Raw genomic sequence first — 21,421 nt, forward strand, 5'->3', positions numbered from 1 at the left:
CCATCTTTCTATCAGCGCCACTCTGCAATTCAAGAACGACATTCAAAGTATCTTTACTTGGTTACGGAGAGACTGATGAGTTTAATCTGATAGTTTATTATTTAATATTTATTTTCGTGTGATGAGAGCTATATCTCAAACAGTGCCATTGATCGGTTCCGTATCCTGTAGAGTATTCTGAATGCTAAATGTCTAGAATAGCTTCCAGCCGGACATGACGAAGTAGATCCAACTCTTACCAAACTTCTACAAACATTAGACGCAACTAACTGAGACCACAGCAGAGTACCTACGTTTGTCATCTATAGCTAGCAAGCAAACATATATACGTATCTGGAGCATTACAAACATACACTAACCTTCTCATTCTGGTACCTCTGTGCACAAAGCCGTTTGATCAGTAGATCAGTACAAAGCAACGCACGGGTGTTGCCGTCGATGTTGGGAAGTGAGTAGCGTGAACGTTCCACTCACCAACTGCTGACTGGACAAATAGGCGGTAGGGTACAGTCTAGCAAACAACCAGGGAAGTTAAGTTCGCGAGATGTCCCGGATAATCTGAACATTTGTATGGCGTATATATAGCTTGCATGACACAGTCTACTAAGTTTTTGACCTCAGCTCGTCTTACAAGGCAGCGTTGACAACTGATCTATTCTCTGTTTTTTTGCGTGCTTTCCAAACCTTATAGAGATCTAGATACGCTTGCAGGAAGCCGAGCAAAACGGTCAACTATGACGTTCGTCCGCCGGCAGCTTCGACTATTTGTATTTTGCCCAACATATAGAGCGGAGCGAATCCGACCTACTTGGTTCTTGGATGTGCCTGCACTATTGCTTTCTTCAGAACTTCTTGTCAAGGTGGAATCTTCTCTTGTTTGGAGATGCAGGACGAGGTCAAAGTGACGATGATTATGGCGGTTTCCGGTCATTTTGACTCGCGATGTAGTCGTAAAAGGTGAGTGTTATTGGCGTTTGTTTTAAAGCATGTGCAAGACTGTCGTTAGCACATACATTTTGATAAGGAATCGGTTGCATTGGGGCTTGCTGGGTATGAGTTTTCGTGGGCTAACAATACGTACTTTGCTGGGAGCGGTCAAAGTCTAAGCGACATTCTTTTGCTCCCTACATTTTACCCAACTGATTTTCGTCTCTTTATCTGCATGAACGCAGAGTAGAAGAGTTGCTTCGGTCGCGCGTGCACTTCCCTAAGCCGTCAGGTCCCGCCAGCACCATGCAAACTACCGCCGTGTCAAGGCTATCGAGATGGACTCATGACAGATGGCATCCAGATTTGGGCGTGACTTGTGGTGTCAGGGCGGTGCTGCAACGCGCCACCTAGATATTGCATGTGTTTTCACGAATTAGTGGACAATCGTTGGGACAATATGTGTAACATACGTGTAGAGGCTCTAACTTGAAGATGTTTAGCAGTGTAATGTGTACACTTCAGTAATACACGTACAATACACTAATGGTGACTTCAAAGCAGTACATGCATGTGTACAGTATTGTGGTATACAGTGTGTAACACAATAGTAATTACGTAATTAAGTGTATTGCTACGTTACTTGAAAATAGTAACTCTTACTTAACTAAAGCTGTGTAAGAAGATGGATTAAAATCTCTGAAATATATTTTGGCTCATCCCTAGTTGGGACACTAGCCCACAGACAAACTACAATTTCATAAGTCCGGTTGTTGACAGACCAGCGTTACTTCTCTCCTATGTCCCTGTCTAAGCAAGATATCCACGTTTTCCTTACAGTACGGTTTGTTCCTTTTCTCTTAAAATTTTGGTCAACGTTTGTTTTGACGCTGCTACTCTTGCCCTTGCTGTCAGTATCAAAACCGCAGTCCCTCCCACCATAACTCAATGGCTTCACAGATCAATGTAAAAAGTGCAGTAAAAAGCCTTGCACTATTTGCATACGTAGGAAACGTAGTATGAATGCCTCACAATACCCACCAAATGCTGACGTCAGCCTGCTGTTGGAAGATAAAAATGAAAGATGGAAGCTCTTCCGGAGTTGTGGGAATAACTTCCTAGTAGTGGAAATGATGTCGCATCTTATTAACCCCAGCAGAAAGTGGAACTTTCCCGTGATTAACATGCCAACTCAAACTACGTCATATACCAAAATTAGTAGAGACAACATGAGAAAACTCCTGGATCCCAGCTGTCCGGTGTAGTAGAGAGTTACTTATTTCTAGTTTTGGTATGTACTTTTAGTTACTTAGCAGTTCGTCATCCTTTATCAGCGCCTCTCTGCAATTCAAGAACGACATTCAAAGTATCTTTACTTGCATATGTAGAGACTGATGAGTATAGCTAATCTAATAGTGTAATTAATTATAATTGTTTTTGTGTGATGAGAACAATATTTGGCACAGTTCCATTGATCGGTGGCCATATCCTGTAGAGTATTCTGAATGCTAATGTCTACCATAGCTTCCAGTCTGACATGACGAACTACAAGACTCAACTCTTACCACACTTCTACAAACTTTTAGCGAACTAAACGAGACAGTAGCAGAGTACCCACGTCTGTCATCTATTGCTAGCAAGAAAACGTCTAGACGTATCTGGAGCATTACAAACAAACACTAACCTTCTCATTCTGGTAACGCACGGTTGCTGCCGTCGATTTTGGGAAGTGAGTAGCGTGAACGTTCCACTCACAAACTGCAGACTAGACAAATAGGCGGTAGGGTATCCTAACAGTAGGTGTCCCTAATTGTGGACACCCCCTTTTATTTGAGTTACGATTGCGGTTTTCTCCGGTAGCCTGCGACGGAGTGACAGGGAACCAGATCAGTCTTACGTATCAATATCTAGGCTTTGGAACGATAGATGTGCGATTTGAATTGCACAACGTCTGCTAGCGCACTTGCTAGACATACGGGCCACAGTATGAGGTATGAATAGAGCCCGGACGCGGCGTGTATCCTAAATTTTTTCTCCGCTGCGAACAGCGACTGAGTCCGGGTGACAGGTGGACTAGGTAGATGAATGGTTTCCTCGCATGCTTATATTTTGGGCCGCGATCAAAACCATCTAGTGTGCTGTATCGCCTCTGTACTAGGATGGCGTCGCGTCGTTCCAATTTTGTGGAAACAGAGCCTTGTGTCGTCGAGCCAAGGTAGGATACGATCAATTGTGTGTAGAAGAACATATCAAGTCAAAGCTGTGGTTGTAGCATCTTTCTGCTTTACCCCTGGAGTTGATTATTGATATCAAACAAGGTAGTTTGACCTTCCACCTATCTTATTTTGTTTGTACATTCTCGTGTTATGCCTTATTGTTGACAGATCTAGTATCAGTGAAGACATTTAGATTTTAAGTGGACTGCTGATGTCGCTGTTAGACCAGAAGGGTTGATCTACCATCTATCTATATTTGACTTTGTAGGTTCATAAATTATTGCTTATTGTGGCCAGATGTAGTAGCAGTGAAGACAGTTTTATTGTAACGGGATTACAGATGTCCTAGGGTGCATTCACACAACGTTTCTAACATAGCTAAGTTTAGCCTCGTCCCCAGACTCACGTGAGCCTGGCAGTGTCCGGTTCCCGTATAAGACTTTCAGCCTCCCGTGAGTCTGGACTCACCGCGCCTACTTTCACACACTTACTTCACTAAGTGTCACCCCACGTCATAGTCTTGGCACCCCACGTGACTAAATAGTACGTACGTCACAAACTCAATTAGCTTAAATCTATCTAATGTGTGACCCAGCAGACTGTGTATCACGTCCAAGCTTTCAAACAACGCATGGTGACTCTCCACAGTGAGTGATTCACCACGTTCACGCTATCCAAATCTCAAGACGACTTCAGCATGTGGAAAGGTGAGTGTATTCCTAGCTAAGTTATTGTCCCACTCGCGTAGACTGGCGAGCCTGTCAAGTCTAGTTACAGCGATCCGGACTCCACGTGTAGTTCACTCGTTGTTTGTGCGGACAAAGATGTCTTTTCCCCCTAGAATGGCCCTGGAGACTTCAAGTTTACTCTCCCGAAAGTCATCATAATTGAAAACACGGAGAGCGGACTGCAATTCCATGTCAATGTGTCTCTTGTTGCCATTGCGCGCCCTACTGGCCATTAGAGTCTGTGCACTAGCAAGGGCCATGCAGATAGCGGATGTGCGACGAAACAACGAGTGAACTACACCCGCAGTCCGGATCGCTGTAACTAGACTTGGCAGGCTCGCCAGTCTACGCGAGTAGGACAATAACTTAGCTAGGAATACACTCACCTTTCCACATGCTGAAGTCGTCTTGAGATTTGGATAGCGTGAACGTGGTGCATCACTCACTGTGGAGAGTCACCATGCGCTGTTTGGAAGCTTGGGCGTGATACACAGTCTGCTGGGTTACACATTAGATAGATTTAAGCTAATTGAGTTTGTGACGTACGTACCATGTAGTCACGTGGGGTGCCAAGACTATGACGTGGGGTGACACTTAGTGAAGTAAATGTGTGAAAGTAGGCGCGGTGAGTCCAGACTCACGGGAGGCTGAAAGTGTTATACGGGAACCGGACACTGCCAGGCTCACGTGAGTCTGGGGACGAGGCTAGCTAAGTTAACTCTAATAAATTTAGCTCCAGACGACATTTAACGAATTGGTCCTAATTAATGGCTTCGGCTAACCTAGGTTAACGCTAACACACTTGCAAGCTAAAAGGTTAGAACTCGGTTGCTCTGCCTACAACTAGGTCACTCCGCCTTCTAGGCATACCGAAGAATGGCCCATTTTCTAGAATGTGCTACAGACGCTTCAAAGCTACACGGGCGCGTCTTCAGTGGAAAAGGAGAAGGCGAAGAAAAGCGCGTCGGCAACGAGAGATCCTTTTTACTTCTCTCCTAGTGTTGCTGTGCAGAATGTACAACCAGATGTCGCTTGTAAAGATCATGTCTCTAGTGATAGAACGAAACCCTCCAAACCTTCCAAAGATTGAGGACAACAATGACAAGATATACCTAATTAGTATTTAGACTGGTTAGTGGGTCATTTGTGTGCTGTGTGAACGCAGCTCAGTGTTAACCAAGGTCTATTACCCAGCAATTACATGTTCCATTTGGTAGTGTTTACTCAACTAGCTTAATTAATCTAGGTTAAACTAAGGTCAGTGTGAAAGCACCCTTAGATCTAGTTTAGACCCTGTTATGGAACCAACCAGCATCTGCCATAACAACGACATGTGGTCACTTAAACAGTCATCAAATTTCCATGTTGACTTGCAATCCTTGGCTAACAGAGCACATTCTGCAAAAGTTGTCTGATGTCTTAAATCAACGTTCAAGAGAATGTCTGTGCATAGTTCTCTTTGAGTATAACAAAACGGGATTGCACAAAGTTGTTTTAGCAGCTGCGGAAGGCAAGGAAAACTTTTGTCTTGCATTCTTGATCATAAACGTTTGAGTAAATCAATTATTTCAGACCACCATGACTTCCAACAAGTTGCTAACAGGAAATCACTGGGTGGTTTCTGTAGATGTCTGTGTTGAAACTACCTACTACTGTGATCCCCTAGGGTTTCCTATTTCCATCAATCTGTCGGTCAAAACACAACAGGTTTCTTTATTACTGAAGAGGGTTCTTAGCAAGCAAATGAAATGTTCTATCACGCGAATGCAATGCATAAGCCAATGTTTGGCCCCAATGGTGAACACATCTGTTCTCGAAATTGTTTGAACTTTCCTGTTCAAAAGTGTTTATCGGCATGTGGAATAATAGCATTTATATTTGTTTGTAATTTCTGCATTCATCCCAGCAAAAAACGGGAAAGGATATGCTCACCGCACATGGCTCTGAATGATGTAAAGTCAAATTTGACGTTATTTTGGCAGGCAAGAAAATATTCACCTTACCTACGCAAGGTGCTAGCGTGTTAGATATCCACTCAGACTATTGACGTCACAAACATCATTGATAAGTCTGTACTTGTACCCATGGCATCGTCTTTTAACAAACAAAGTTTCATATCAACATCAAGCATCAACAGATGGACCGAAATTGACGATCAAAGGTGTATTAGCCTCCAGCATAATAATGACATCAGCAAGGTAAGAATTATTGTCATCCTTGCATTCAATAATTAAAAGGCATGGCATATTGCATTGCACTTGGCTGTAGTACTATAGAGACAATAAACAGCACTTTGTTTTCATAGGAACTCTTCAGGCAACTACCACGACAGAGAAAGCTTCCAATGATGCCAAGCAAGAAGCACAAAAATTACAAACAAACAAGAAGATGGTGCAAGGTAAACTGTCAAACGAAACAGGCCAAGTTGTTCTTTCAAAGGACCTGAGCAATCTATCTACACTAATGAAAAGTGGGAGTACCCGTAACAACTTAGAAGTTGCTATCAAGGAACCGACAGAGCAACATGGTAGGTTATTATGTAGGTTTTAAATGCTGTAGAATGTGTTGTTGATGTGCATTTGGGGTGGTCATGTGCAAATTTAAGTGTGCATGTAATGACAATTAATGACCAAAAATATCTAGTGGAAGTCCATTCTCAAAATGACCAAATTAAAAAGGCATTTGATGCTTACCCTGAGATATTATTTATTGATACTACCTTCTAGCTTCTTGAGCTGCGGTTCTCATTATACATTATCCTCATAGAAGATGGCAATGGGCAAAGTAATATTGCGGCAGCATTTTTGTTACTTGAAGAGACTGAAACATCACTATCGAAAATCATGTCTATTTTAAAAGAAATTTGCAATCAGTCCTGGACAGCTACCAGAGTTTGATGGCAGACAAAGACATGACTGAATGTGACGTACTAGCATCAAATTTTCCAAATGCTGACCTTTTGATTTGTGTCTACCACACTTTCAGGTCATTTCGACGAGAGATTTCTTGTGAAAAAATGGGCATCACATCAGGTCAGAGGACCATGTGTTTGAAACTTCTCCAGCAAATGGCATATGCCACAAATGAAATAAAATATACAGAATTGCATTCTCGTTTTCAAAACCTGCGCTCCTGCAGCTGTAATCGACTTCTTCAACAAGCAGTGGCATCCCATTCGTAAGCAATAGACAATGGGTATGAAATACAGCACAGGCAACTTCTTGAATGAGACCAACAACAGACTTGAAACACTAAATGCCATATTTAAATCTGTCATGGCCCGCTATTCCTCCATGGAAACATTCACTGAGAAGTTCTTTGTAATTCTGAGAGTACTACTGTCAGAACAAGATCATAATGCAAGTCTTTCAGTTTTGAAAGTGCCGACTGCATTTCATTCAACCTCTGATGAAGCAAGCAAGCATTATATGCGGTGCCTTACTCCGTATGCCTATAAGTTTGTGAAAGAGCAAATGGATATGATGGCAAAAGTAGCATTAAAATGTGCAGAAAATCAGCAGTACCACGTGTCCTCTAGTGAAGCCAATATTACAGTAACTGCAAGCTCATGCCAGTGTCTAGGATGGCTCTCAATGAGGCTCTCATGCCGTCGTATACTGTCCGCAAGGGCTGACATTGGCATGAGGTTATTCAACGAAAGATTATGTGATAAATGGTGGACACTACACTACTTCAAGTCAATGCACAGAGTCTTTTCAAAGGATTTTTGCCAGCAATCAGTCGATTGTGTCTCTTGTTACTAGTCCATTGCCTGAAACACATAACTCAGCACAACCACTCTTTCAGGTTTGTATAGAAATTATGGTCGCTAGAGTTCCATGATGGTTTCACGTTATTTTCTGTTACTAGTAAATGTAGAGCTACACAGTTATACTGGACCACAATAGATAAAGGTGTGAAGAGAAGAAAATCGAGTACGCCAGACGATATCCTGATATATTAATTAAAGAACTTATTCTTAACTAACAATCTTATCTATTCTCTAATCAAATTAAATATAAGAAACATCGATAGTATTAGAATTTGCCAAAATATTTCATTCGGCGGCTGTCTAACACCAGAAATTCCTTTGCTACAGCAACAAGATCGAGTGCATCTCTTTCTGAACACAGGAACTTAGTCTTCAATCTCTCCTGCGTCTAGGTGGACCGAAGAAATGTCTTAATTCTGCTAAGGAAAGAGAAGGACCTTTCTGCGGTAGCACATGCGACCGGGAAAGTGAGATATACATGGAGTAGTTTGTTGACCTCACTTAGCATGCCATTGTAGACTTACGTAATCGCAAAAAAATTTTTACGCGAGGCCCAGGAATTCCCGTGGTTCCTACGCCACTGTGCTAAGTACGTTCGTTGCAGTACTAGTAGTAATGTAGCATATTGGTATGCACATTTGTTTAGCAAAATTGCGCATCCTCACTTTCTAAGTTTCTCAGTTGGTTTGTTTCGACTGCTCTCTAGACTGCTATATAGTTTACATATCAGCTTTTAGCTGCCACTATTATCGACCTTTACTTCTCTGCAGTAGGTGCCTAGACTCGCATCAGTACGATCGAGATCCTAGCTACAAGATGGCCGCTCTTCTATTCACATTTTACTTCTTCGTATCAACCTTTCTGGTACGTAAGTCAAAAATTGAATGGCGTTGACCGTAGCCTGTGACTGCTGTACTGCTCGCATTCTAGATTCGAGCACACTGTCAACAGTCTCGTGATACTTCCTGTCTGGTTAATCAACTATTCAACACTGTACGAGGGCATCACAGTTGTACGTCGCGCTCTTCTATTTTAATTGTATTTTTCGTTTTCTATATAGGTGAACAAACTTTCACAGAAAGTCGAGGTGATTGAGTACAAATCTATTTAATAATTATGCCACACTGATTGCAAGAAATATAATTATTCATAATTTTCGTATCTAAGACTCAATAGGTGTGTACAGTCTGTTCAAAAAATTCTCTAGCAACCTTCTTGCTAGAATTACGAAGGTAGGTATGAGATCAGTGACACAAGGTATAATGAAACCATGCAATGCAGAACTGATGGCATATGAGTGCGTCATGACCAACAGGCTTCTCGTTGTGACACTGATGTGATTAATTAGCTATGGTATGCACACTTCTAGCCAGCTGCACTTGACAAACTTCGTTTTACAACGAGGTCAATCCGCTTCGCTTCTTGCAGCACAGCAGCTTTCTATAATTCTGAATACATAGAGTTTGAAAAGACCAGATTTAAGTAAGTTTTGAGTCACGTGACGGTGCGTGAAATGCAGGAAATGCGACAGAAGGAACTAAAACATTCAATTACTGCATTTAAGTAAATGATTTACAAAAATGTGATATATATTTACATTTAAAACTATTTACAAATATATATTAAAAATAGCTTTCCTACTAAACTCCAAAATTTATAAAAATAAATTAAATTGTACACAAAACTTTGCAATCCAAACTTGCTTAATCGATTTATTAGATGGCAACGTAGCTACAAATACCGTTTTAAAGATTTTAAATAAATGTTAACATCAATTATTTTTTGTAATTCTAATGATATTTTTCATTCTTTTTGCTCAGGAATGTTGTCAATCGTTCAATCAAAACAAACAGTCGGTAATTTTAAATCAATTTTAAACATTGTTGTTACTTTACACAATTCATTGTTAATGCATTAGATTGAAGTGTTTTACCTTTTTGCGTCACCATCGTACATTGCCAATCATTCCAGTTTCTTGCAGCCAACCTTCGTCACAAACATTTCCAACATCAGATTTCCTCCTTTTCAAAGACGCCGCGGCAAATTGTTTCAGGTCAGTGTCTGTATTCAAACGCACGTGCGGATTCATGCACACACACACACGCATACACACACACACACACACACACACACACACACACACACACACACACACACACACACACACACACACACACGTAACATAGGAAGGAGTCTAGTCGACATTAATTAATTTAGGACTAAACTTTTCTCTAATTGTCTAGCTACCTCTAATCGAAGCCAACAAATTACATAATTCCGTCAGATACATAATTACCATCACTTTCTGGAAGACGCGAGTAACAACAAACAACGACGTTCAGGTTGCACTGTGTGACAGTTCACGATGTTTCGGATTCAACTACTACGAAAAGGGAGGCCTATTTCCTATCGAATGGAATGACACAAGCGACAGATGTTTCCTAGAATCGAGTAGCGATTTTGGTGTCGATTTGGGCCTGCAAGGTGAAGAGCAAATATGGGAAATAAACTTCGAAGTCTCTCCTGGTCAGGACATGCAGGCATCTACTTTAAGTCCCGTATTTTCTCGTGCTGTAAGGGGCACTTATCGGGACGGGATCAATCCGAGTTTAGGTCTGTGGTTGACAGTATGCAGAGATCAGGCAACTGAACAACACGACTTGCGCTACTTCGAAATCACTGTGAGGAAAACTTAACATTTTAGTTGACTCGGTATCTATATGCCTACTAAATTGAAGTAGTAACTACAGCAATTCCCGTATATGTATGTATATAATTTTTTTGTTAAGTCAAACTGTTGGTCAATCATTCAGTCATATATGTGTTACTGAGGAAACGTGATGTGAAGTAACAATAAACAATGTCTATCAAATAACAACTTGGATTTACTTTCTAAGTTAAGTAAAAGCCATGCATTCTTAGCCGACTCCAGCTAATAGAAGAAGATAGGTGCGTAGTATAATCTTTATAATCTAGATGTTAACTTAATTAATATAAGTTAAAATGCACTTAGTATCACACACGCACGCACGCACGAGCGTACACATAAGAGTACAGAAACACAAGACATGTACAGACAGACAGACAGACACAGACACAGACACAGACATAGACACAGACACTGACACAGACAGACACAGACACAGACAGAGACAGAGACAGAGACAGACACAGACAAATGCAGACGGACACAGACACAGATGCAGACACTAATACAGACGCACGCGAGCACAAACACACACACACACAAACACACACACACACACACACACACACACACACACACACACACACACACACACACACACACACACCTTCAATCTCCAACTTTCCCCAGTTAGCCAATCTGCCCAGATGAAACTTTAAAACAGTTAATCATCACCAACCCGAGTAGTACAACAAGGGGAGCAAAGCTGTAATACTTTTACGTGTGTGTGTGTGTGTGTGTGTGTGTGTGTGTGTGTGTGTGTGTGTGTGTGTGTGTGTGTGTGTGTGTGTGTGTGTGTGTGTGCAAACAATATGTCCCTATAACGGCTCAACATATCAAAATAAAATTTTCAGATTATAAAAATCTTTTAAAATTTCTAACAATTTAAAGAGCTACGCACCCCTCTAACAAAAATATGCACGATGTTTGCTCTATGTCATCACACATGACTTTTAGCTTCAAATGCTACTATAATTTTTGCGGAAGCCAGGACTACATGCGTCCTAATTGTCGAGCGTTTGTTTGTCTATTGATCTAGCTAAGACTGTTGCTCACAAAAGCGCAAGAGGCTGCTCACATGGTCGTAGATGCAGCAAAAATGGAAGGAACCGACACGTACACATACGTATGTGTAATTACAGAACACGAAATGATCGAACGCAAGGCACGCGGATACTTTATTTGGTATGCATCCTTTGTCAGCAGTGACACACGTGCAGCGCATAGTTCTGCATAATTTATGCGGTGTGCAATTTGATAACCTTATTGCGCATGCTCGCATTCTGTTGTCACAACAGGTTGTCGTGTTTGTGCATGGTTTGCCATTCAAGTCTACCCTTTATTTCTTGCAAGTGTTACTACTTGTATGCGTAGATATTTCTATCTATACCAATCGGATATAGAAGATGGCAATTCTCTCATTCGTCTTTTACATAACCACAATGGCTTTCCTCGTAAGTCTAGCATGAGGATTGAATTGTTCCTGTGTCTGGTGCTATTACTGCTAGTGTTATAGAGTCGAGTCGAAAGCCAACAGTCTGACGACACTTCCTGCCTTGTTAGACAACTATTCAACGCTGTAAACAAAAAATCACACAATCGTGTGTTTCGTGTCTTGGTTTTCAACTGTGTCTGTTGTTTGGTCTCTAGGTAAGCAAGCTGTCACAAGACGTGAAGGTCAGTGATTGACTCTAAATTTGATTACAATAAATTAAATATGTAAATTATTGAACTACGGACTTAATATAAAAATTAACAAATAAATAATAAATAAATCTATAATTGTTTTTTAAGACTCGCACAACAGAACACGATAGGAGCTATAGCATGGACTCTGATGGGTCCCACTGTTTGCAAAAGTTTTCAGTACAAAAGTACTACACTGTACTGGCATGCAGACTAATGGAGTGCATGTACTGATGTCATGCAACAGTTCCAAGTCATTAGAAGCGGTGACACTGATTTAGCATGCGGCCACTTCGAGCATGCACTCGATAGACTTCCCACAGCTTCTCTTGTGCACCGCCGCGGCTTCCAAAAATGTTACATGCATACACTGGAGAGGAGATAACGCAACTCACGAGATTGCAATGAGGCACATAATTTTTCATCCCAACTAGTCTGGTCCTGAATTCTACAATTACCCTCATTATTCTCAATTGTTCTTGTTTTGTATAGTTCTCATCAAAACCGCAAGAGCAAACCACGGAAATTGTTCAAACATCACACACCATCCACTAAAAATCAATCTTATTTCATATTGTACTGAACCATTAGGGAGAACTCTCGAGACAGACAGCCACTTTAAACTTAATTAAACAGGTTTGTTGCTGGTCACTAAATGTATTCAGGCAGCACCTGGGCCGTGCGCGTACGTATCGCCCCTTCTGTTTTCATGTATATTTAGCCTACTATTCTCCCATAATTCTGTATTTTTTGAAATGCCCATGTGTGTGTGTGTGTGTATGTATGTATGTTTCTCAGTTTGCAAGAATTTTTAAAAGTTTTTAAAGCATCTGCAAGTTTGTGAAAAGCAGTTGGCTAAAAAAGGGACAGAAAGAGCAATGCGATGAATACTTGCCAAACCGTTAGGCGAAAGTGCTAGCCTATACTCCAATGATATTCATAAGAGCAGATGCTGTGTTTGTCTGTTTGTCTGTCTGTCTATCAGTCTATTAGTCCGTCTGTCTGTTTGTCTGTCAGTCAGTCAGTCTTCTGTCTTTGTGTCTGTCTGTCTGTCTGTTTGTCGTTCCTTTAGTCTGTCTGTCTGTTACTCAGTCTGTCTGTTAGTTCGTCTGGTAATTTGTTTGTCTGTCTTGCCCTTTGAGCTCCCGCTTGGATCAGCTTCAGCTACCGAAAATGGCAGCATTGCTGTGCATAACATCCTTCAAATGATGCTTAAATTTTAAATATTGATATCAGTGATTCAGTTGTTGCAATTCTAGTGGCGTTTTTGTTTTGTTACGTGTAGAAATGCTGCCCAAGTTCGAATCAAACTCAAATCACAGTAAAACATATCAGCTGTTTGAGATCGTTTTGCATTAGACCATGAATAAGTTGAATAATGCATTCTAGGATGATGACTTTTACCTCTTCGCCTCGCCATTGTACATTGCCAACCATTCCAGTTACTTGCAAGCAAATGTTTCGGCAACGCCCTCATACATCAGATTTTATCCTGCTGAACAGGATCGCAGCAAAATGTTTCAGGTAACACTCCTTATCTGGTTGCGCATGCGCCATTGGCATGCACCCACGACGTAATCATTTAATTAACTAACCTTCTATTCAATAGTTGCCACTTATTGAAGCCAACAAACTATATGATTCCACAACATACGTCGTCACCATCACTTTCACGAAAATACGACTAACGGTCGACAATGACCTTCAGGTCGCACTCTGTGACAGTGGACGTTGCCTAGGATTTCACTATTTCGACATGGGAGGGCTTTCTCCCATTGAATGGAACGATAGAAGTAACTTCTGCTACTCAACAGGAGGATTCACTGAGGAGGAAACAGATTGGGGACTTCAAGATAGCGAACAAGTATGGACAACAAAGTTCGACGTCTCTCCCGATCAGAACACGTGGGCAACTACAATGAGTCCCGTATTTTCGCGCGCTTCAGCTAGCACTTTTTCAACTGCCATACAGCCCAGGTTAGGACTGTGGTTGGTGGCATGCAGAGGACAAGCACCGGAGCAGCACGACTTGCGTTACTTCGAAATCACTGTTAAAAGAAACTAACATTTCTACACAGTACAATTAGCTGCAAGGACACCATAATTGCGGCAATTTCTTTTTCCCTAGATGTATCTTTATGGTTGTAGCTGTTGTAGAATCAAGAGTCATATACATGATTTAGTCAACAATGTTGGTGTAAGGTGATAAGTCGCTATAACATCAACAGAGCATAAGCGTAACAAGCAAGGATTCTGGGGTTAAGGAAGATATTTAATAAATAGGGACTGACAAAAACATTGACGAACACACAATCAAACAGGCAGACAGACAGACAGACAGACAGACAGACAGACAGCCAGACAGTGTTTCTCTTGGGTCCTCCTGATGAAACCATTGATCTCAGAAAAGAATGTTCTGTTCCATCAACCTGATCGTTTCTGATGCAAAATGTAAGATTCTCAGTCCTTCAGTTGTTCCTCATGCCTCTGGCATAGTTGTACCTGTGAATCGTGAAGGTTCAATGTTCCTTGGTACTCCAATCGGGTCTGTCTCCTTTGTTGAATCAACGTGCTCGGCAGTCGCCCAGTCTGGTTCTTTGCTATTATTACTATTATAACCTGACGTTGCACTCATTACAATTAATGATGCAAAAAACAGAAACAAAAAACAATGTGACCAACTCACAAGGTTGGAGGAACTCAGAGCGCAACATTGATCCTTCGACATTATCATGTCCCAAGTCTTGATATCCTGGCTTGAACAGCACGTCCCAGCATCTTGGCTCAAGCTGCTTCCTTATTGACTTTTTGACACGGAAAACTTTCTCTCTTATTCTGGGTCATGCCAGTGCAGACCTACCTTGGAAACAAGTATCTCTGCCAGTACGCCTGGGGCTTTGGCATGCTGTCTCTCTCCACTACATCACATCCTGAGTTATTGCATCGTGGATCCATTGAGTTGTTGAGCTTCCACTTCGTTTTCCAGCGCTAATTTCCATCGTCGACAACCTAACTCAACGACTCTCTGGCTAGACAGGTGAGTCTCTTGTCAAGCCCTTGCCCCCTGACAAGGTCCTAAGTGACTACTTAACAAGGACCAAGAAACTTCAGCACAGGCTGTCACATGAACTGTACACCCTCCAGTCACGTGAGTTGATTGAATATTCACCCACTACTAGAGACAGTTCGAGGTTGCTTTCACTTCAAGGGAAAGGAGCCGGAGCTTGGCTAAATGCATCTCCAATATTACAACGTTTCGCACTGCAACTCTGCGATTTTAGCTTGGCGTCCCTTGTGAGGCTTGGTCTTCTTATTCATCTGTCACTCAGACAGTGTAGAAGCCTGTGTCTGTAGTGCAACGTTATGTGAAAGTGAATAGCATCTCCTCACCTGCAAGACAGGAGGAGGGCCTGTCTGGTCGCCTAAGACTATTGCATGTGATAGGAAACCTTAGTATTCACCACCGCCGTTATGGCGCGCCATTTGTGCCGTAATTCGCTATTTCTACTTAAGTGAAATTCAATTCTACTTAAGTGAAATTCAATTCTACTTAAGTGAAATTCAATTCTACTTAAGTGGAATTCATTTCTACTGAAGTAGAAATCAGCACTTCTACTGAAGTAGAAATCCATTTCTACTTAAGTGAAATTTGTTATTTCCACTTCAGTTGAATTGAATTCCACTTAAGTGGAAATGAATTCTACTTAAGTGGAAATGAATACTACTTAAGTAGAAATGAAACCCCACAACAGCAAGGTGATATTTAACACCTCTGCTGCGGAACGCTTTAGATTCAGTAACACATTTGCAGGTGTAGCACAGGTGCACCTCTCCTTGTCCATGTACCAAAGCAATTAGGGTTGTGGCACTGGTGCATACATAGACGCATAGAGTGCACCTGCACTTGTGTTATAAGCGCTAAGCCGATTAGCTTGTGTAGCACAATTTGCTCAACACAATGGGTACACAAACGTGCTAATTGAACTGTGTAAAAGACCGCTCAGATAACTACACGTTAACTGATGTATTAATTAATATATCTAGCGGACGTACGGAACGGGCATGCAAAGAGTTCTTGTTCAATTGATCTTTTCTTGTTTCCGTCGATCACGCACTTTTAGATATTTCTAACACTGTTGCAGGTGTAAAACAGGTGCACGTGTACTTGCGTCAAAAGAGATTACGGTTGTGGCACAGGTGTACACATTGTCCGTTTATCACAAGCGCACCTGCAATAAGCGCTAATGCGAAGAGTTTGTGCTGTAGTACAGGTTACCTAGTAACGTGAATACAATAAGTACACCAAAGTCTGAGAGATTTGAGTCTGAGTCAAATACAACACGCTAACAATCATAGTAAATAAGCAGCCACAAGCATTATTTTGGAATGGATTATTAGGCGCTTGCTCTTTGTGGATCATGTAATTGAGCTAAAGCAATTTTGTTTCTACCTTAATTAACTAATACATTCACGTACACTCCACTTGCGATAAATCGATTTGCTTTTAGCACAAGTGCAGGTGCTCCTTAGTACCTGTACTACAAAGGAATATAGATTTTAGCACAATTTTGTGAATACAAACGTACACAATGAGTGACGATTGTCTAACAAACCGCTCAGACCACCGGCAAAGACGCCTTTTAACACTATATTAAAAAGGAGCTATTGCACCGCTCTCTAGCTGACTTATAGTTGCACTATACGTTTGTATATACGTCTTGTAGTTCTTTTGCAAATGTCACGAGCGCGAAATCGATTTGGAAGCGACATCGAGTCGTTTCTTTGCCGCATTGCACGTGTTGTTGCTGACGTGCAACGTCTTCTGGGTTCCGGAGAAGTGTCGCAAAGAGATGTCGACAGTTGTATCGTTCGAGTTGAGTATCTAATTGGAAACGTGGAAAGAGTCGGTGACGTGCTGCAGGCACACCAGTGTCAAAGCCTGGTGTCTGGACTACGCAATTTACTGTTGTCTATTGAGGCTTGCCGGATAGAGTCGCCCTCACCTCGTCAATCATTGTCCATTCGCCGAACGTCGGGGTCTCGTGGTTCACCGTTATTTGACATTCCCCAGCAACAACTTCAATTTCTTATACACTACGGCTTTACAGGTACCGATATCAGTTCTCTACTTGGTGTTTCGTTTAGAACATTACAACGTCGGTTGAGAGACTTCGGTTTGAGTTTGAGAGGACAATATTCCACACTTTCAGACCAAGAATTAGACGCATCTGTTGCAAGGATTGGTCGTGACTATCCTCGAGCCGGAGGCAGAACTATGAATAGCCTTTTAGAATCGGAAGGAGTGCGTGTCCAAAGAAGCAGGGTTCGCGCATCTCAACTGAGGGTTGATCCAGCAGGTGTTGCACTCCGTTGGAGCGATTCTACGCAAAGACGTGTGTACCGAGTTCACGGACCCAATTCTCTCTGGCACATTGACGGAAACCATTCCTTGATTAGGTACAAATTTTGTTGTCCTGTTTGCAGCACTTAAAAATTTTCGTATCAGTGTCATTTAGTTTGCGCGCATTAACTCTATTTTATACGTACATTACAGGTGGAGATTGGTGGTCCACGGAGGAATTGACGGTCACTCACGTCTAGTTGTTTATCTGCGATGTTCAAATAACAACAGGTCACAAACAGTATTAGCATTATTTCTAGAAGCGATCACAAATTATGGAACTCCATCTCGAATTCGCTCTGACCAGGGCGGTGAAAATGTGCGGGTAGCAGAGCTAATGCTTTTGTTGAGAGGACCTGGTCGCGGGAGTCATATTACTGGTCGTTCAGTGCACAATCAACGAATTAAGAGATTGTGGGTAGATGTATATAGAGGCGTTCTTAGCCTTTACTACTCACTGTTTTACTTCTTGGAAGATCACGAACTTTTGAATGTCAACAATGAGCTTCATTTGTATTGCTTGCAATACGTGTTTATTCCTCGAATCAACCAATCTCTTGACAATTTTGTTAGTGCTTGGAATAGACACCACTTGTCGACTGAGGTCAGCTCATTTTGCTATTGATTGATTCAAAGCTCTAGAGCAATAACTGACCAGTAATTTGTTGTTTTACACAGCATGGCCGAAGTCCAGTGCAAATATGGATATCGGGAATGATCGAACAGTGCGGTAGTGGAAGAACAGCAGAAGACGCGATATTAACAGCGGAAGAAATAGTCCAGTATGGGATCGACTTGGAAAGATCCACTCGGGTTGAAGATCCAGAAAGCAGCTCAGTCATAGTTCCGCCAAGTTCAATACAATTGACAGACGAGACGCTAGAAGAACTTCAAAGTCGCGTAAATCCACTCCATGATAGTGATTGTTGGGGGGGTTGATCTTTATCTTGATGCACTTGCAACTCTTCAGTGACCAGATGTACATGTGCAAGTATAAACAAGAGTTTCCTAGATAGTCCGCTTAATTTACCATTATTTTCTAATATGCACAAAGTGAAATCAACAATCCTTCATTCATTTATTAAGTCGTCATGAAATACAATCAAGTGCCAATCGACACTACAACGTTTGAAATAGCCAACTACACTACATACGTAATGAACGTTTAAGATCTGACAACGTCAGCAGTTACGCGCAAATGTTCTCTATACTCGCAAATGTTCTCTATACTCGCAAATGTTCTCTATACTCGCAAATGTTCTCTATACAAAGTTCATTGTCCACTGATTTCCAGTCAGTATGCTGTTAAACTCTGCGCGAAAATCGGTGTAACTTGAGTATGTAGTGGGTAAGTGCAAGCATGGATTGCATGTGTGTGATGTGATGCGGCGAGAGAGTCCGGTCAATGCATTGAAATCGACCTTTACGATATCGACCGTCACAACACTGCTCCCAGTTGAAAAGCGCAAAAAGCGTCCTAGCATCTCTGCATTCAGACTCCGGATGAATCTGAGCAGGAAGTTATAGACAGCCTGCTGACTAGCAGACATGGCGTCTGGCTCTGCTATTAGAGTGGCCACCTTTCTTGCAGATGGTGTAAGTTCTGCCAATTTTTCCTCGTACCATCTAGTTGATGGTAGGCAAGAAGCCGCGCCGTTCTTTATTGCTTCCATGGCAAAGGCTGGCTTTGCCAACAGTTCAGAATGAGAAACTCGTCGCACTATGTCGCGAAGATTTTCAGCTGTGGGCAGTTGCTTTACGCCGAACCGACTGAATAGATCGGCAAGTTCTTCTTGAGTGCCGTCGTCGAGAACATCCATCCTTTCTGCCTGACGAATAAGTTCTTTTTCAGTTTCCGACAGGTAGTTGAAAAAAGATGTCACTAGGCAGTCATCAGTTACTTGTTCTCCGAAGAGTCCCGATACTACCGTTGCCCTACAAAACTTTAGTGGAAAAAACCCAACCTGTTTAAGACCTGAAGCCAGAATGCGCCCGATTGCAACAAATTCTTCTTTAGTCGTATTGGGGTCGACGACGGGAAGTCTCTCCATCTCTCCGTCAAACTTTCTATCCATTACCTCATTCCAAAACACCGTCAGTACATCACGAAAAACCCCGTCTACATCCACTGCAGACTCTCCACTCACGTTTATGCTAACACGCCTGCTGGTAACATCGGTGATATCCTGAAAACGACGAATAAGATCTTCTACCAAAACTGATCGCCGAACCTCAATCCACGTTTCTGGATCTGCTTCAGAATTGGTTACTTCATCGCTAAAAGAGAATAAATATACGAATTAAATTAGCATATGAAGTAAGGCTGCTAGTCCACACGACAAGCTTACTGGATATCGGGAGATGTAGGTTGGTACAATGAATTCGCGCCTGGCGAGCTGGCAGGAGGAGGCGTAGAACGGAGAGAAATGACATCCAACGTTTCATCATCACTGTCTGGAATATGGTTTGGACTTTCAGAACGACTTGTAATGTTTGAGGCGACTGCAACAGTGACTAGAGGTGAAGAATGCTGCGGCTAAACTTCACATGCTAGTCTTGGCCTAGTCGTAGTTACGGGACACCCTGCAGTTGTGGAGTAATCAAGAAGACATTGCTCCTGAGACTCAAGTTCCTGTACATGTAAACAAGTTTAATTAATATTGTCAGACGTATACCAATAGTCTGTAATTCAATCATACTAGATTTTCAATTAAAACATTAGCCGAAGGGGCTAGTCTGCAACTTTCGAAGGTGTTGGTGGGATTGGGAAGAAGTACTGCTGGAGGGAAAAAAGAGGTGTTCAGAAGTCGTACAGCTTCGGGATCGAAAATGTCTGGAATAGTACCAGCATACATGTACAGCACCTATACGAAAGCAATAATGTAATAAGACAGAAGAAAAATTACTAACTTAGTTGATACTAGGAATCTTACATTAAGCGGAGTAGCAGATCTAAATGTTTGGTTGTGAGAACTACCGTTAGGTAGTCTAAACCGGATTGTAGAGCCAAGTTGAGACGACTGGGAGTCCGGGAGTATATACGCTTGGCACATAGTAGCTAGCCACGGCCGCAAAACAGAAACACGCTGCAGGCAAAATTAATAGTTACGACAATTTACAAGCAGACTTGTAAATACCAGCATAGACTCTCCACCTGTCTTATAGATGATGAAAACAAGTCTTCCTCTCGAGCCCGTCGCTGTTGTCTTAGAATCTCTGCTTCCTTAGAGATGCAGCGATATATTTGCACACTACGATTTTCACTAGACTCGCAATGCATATACCCTCGCTTGATCAGCTCGAAGACTTTCTTCATACTCTCTATCTTGCCAATCGCGAAGCTGATCTCTTTGAACAGAAGATCCAATTAGGTGATACGAAGAGCGTGTGATTGTTGTTGTTCCTGGTGGTGGTGTTGTTGTTGGAACTGTTATCATGGTTGTTGCTACTGTTCTGGTTACTGCTGTTGTGGTTGCTGCTGTCGGCAACTGCCTAGCCTACAATAGACCGTGCATGGAGCGTGTGTTATGCTGCATCATGTCACATTGTGAATAGTTTTTTACGCGAATGGTTCTTCTGGTGTGGATGTCTTCACCAGTACGAGTCGCAGAAGAAGCAGTTGAGACCTATGCCACAAAAAGTTATTGAAACTGTTTTATGCCGTAGTTGGTGAGAAATGCGAGCCCCTCTCTTGTCATGCCATTTGAAGGTTACGATATATAATATTTATTTATTTATTTATTTATTTGTTTTTTGTTTATTTATTTGTTTATTTTTTTGTTTATTTATTTATTTTCTTGTTTGTTTATTTTTTTGTTTGTATATTTTTTTATTTTTTTATTATCTGTTATTTATTTACATGTATAGGTACGTCTGCTAGAGTCATATATATTTACGACGACGCCAGACCCTATGATAGAGGCAGCTGAGAGCTTTTACAGGGTTATTACGCGACCTGTTAGTTGAACGTAGTCCAACTGCAAG

At 41.7% G+C, this 21,421-nt stretch overlaps 4 protein-coding genes, 1 long non-coding RNA gene and 1 pseudogene across 5 annotated transcripts in view; 4 read left to right on the plus strand and 2 right to left on the minus strand.

The window, feature by feature from the left end:
• LOC134187885 (fibroblast growth factor receptor 2-like) overlaps positions 1-2,689 on the minus strand; it is an 8,901-nt gene extending 6,212 nt beyond the window's left edge. The window contains exon 1 of the mRNA XM_062656055.1: positions 2,612-2,689. The gene's annotated coding sequence lies outside the window, so the exon portion shown is untranslated. The remainder of the gene's footprint in view (positions 1-2,611) is intronic.
• A 243-nt stretch (positions 2,690-2,932) lies between these two features.
• Positions 2,933-3,493, plus strand: LOC134188368 (uncharacterized). Its single transcript, XR_009971317.1, has 4 exons — positions 2,933-3,004; positions 3,086-3,142; positions 3,200-3,245; positions 3,312-3,493. It is a non-coding gene; the product is annotated as an uncharacterized LOC134188368 (long non-coding RNA).
• A 2,273-nt stretch (positions 3,494-5,766) lies between these two features.
• Positions 5,767-10,500, plus strand: LOC134188045 (uncharacterized). The gene is made up of 8 exons (XM_062656226.1): positions 5,767-6,069; positions 6,177-6,398; positions 8,414-8,507; positions 8,574-8,636; positions 8,704-8,730; positions 9,464-9,499; positions 9,562-9,696; positions 9,887-10,500. Exons 3-8 carry the CDS (start codon positions 8,460-8,462, stop codon positions 10,337-10,339), a joined length of 762 nt encoding a protein of 253 aa, XP_062512210.1. The 5' UTR covers positions 5,767-6,069; positions 6,177-6,398; positions 8,414-8,459; the 3' UTR covers positions 10,340-10,500.
• LOC134187595 (uncharacterized) lies at positions 6,487-7,808 on the plus strand (annotated as a pseudogene).
• A 2,967-nt stretch (positions 10,501-13,467) lies between the features above and the next one.
• Positions 13,468-14,181, plus strand: LOC134188395 (uncharacterized). Its single transcript, XM_062656574.1, has 2 exons — positions 13,468-13,560; positions 13,646-14,181. Exons 1-2 carry the CDS (start codon positions 13,552-13,554, stop codon positions 14,099-14,101), a joined length of 465 nt encoding a protein of 154 aa, XP_062512558.1. The 5' UTR covers positions 13,468-13,551; the 3' UTR covers positions 14,102-14,181.
• A 4,423-nt stretch (positions 14,182-18,604) lies between these two features.
• Positions 18,605-20,975, minus strand: LOC134187596 (uncharacterized). The gene is made up of 6 exons (XM_062655748.1): positions 20,722-20,975; positions 20,592-20,660; positions 20,371-20,523; positions 20,251-20,301; positions 19,786-19,973; positions 18,605-19,714 (listed from the first exon to the last, which is right to left on the minus strand). Exons 1-6 carry the CDS (start codon positions 20,872-20,874, stop codon positions 18,700-18,702), a joined length of 1,629 nt encoding a protein of 542 aa, XP_062511732.1. The 5' UTR covers positions 20,875-20,975; the 3' UTR covers positions 18,605-18,699.
• Between the last annotated feature and the right edge of the window lie 446 nt (positions 20,976-21,421).

This window comes from Corticium candelabrum, chromosome 12, assembly GCF_963422355.1.
Source record: "Corticium candelabrum chromosome 12, ooCorCand1.1, whole genome shotgun sequence".
Classification (NCBI taxonomy): Eukaryota; Metazoa; Porifera; class Homoscleromorpha; order Homosclerophorida; family Plakinidae; genus Corticium; species Corticium candelabrum.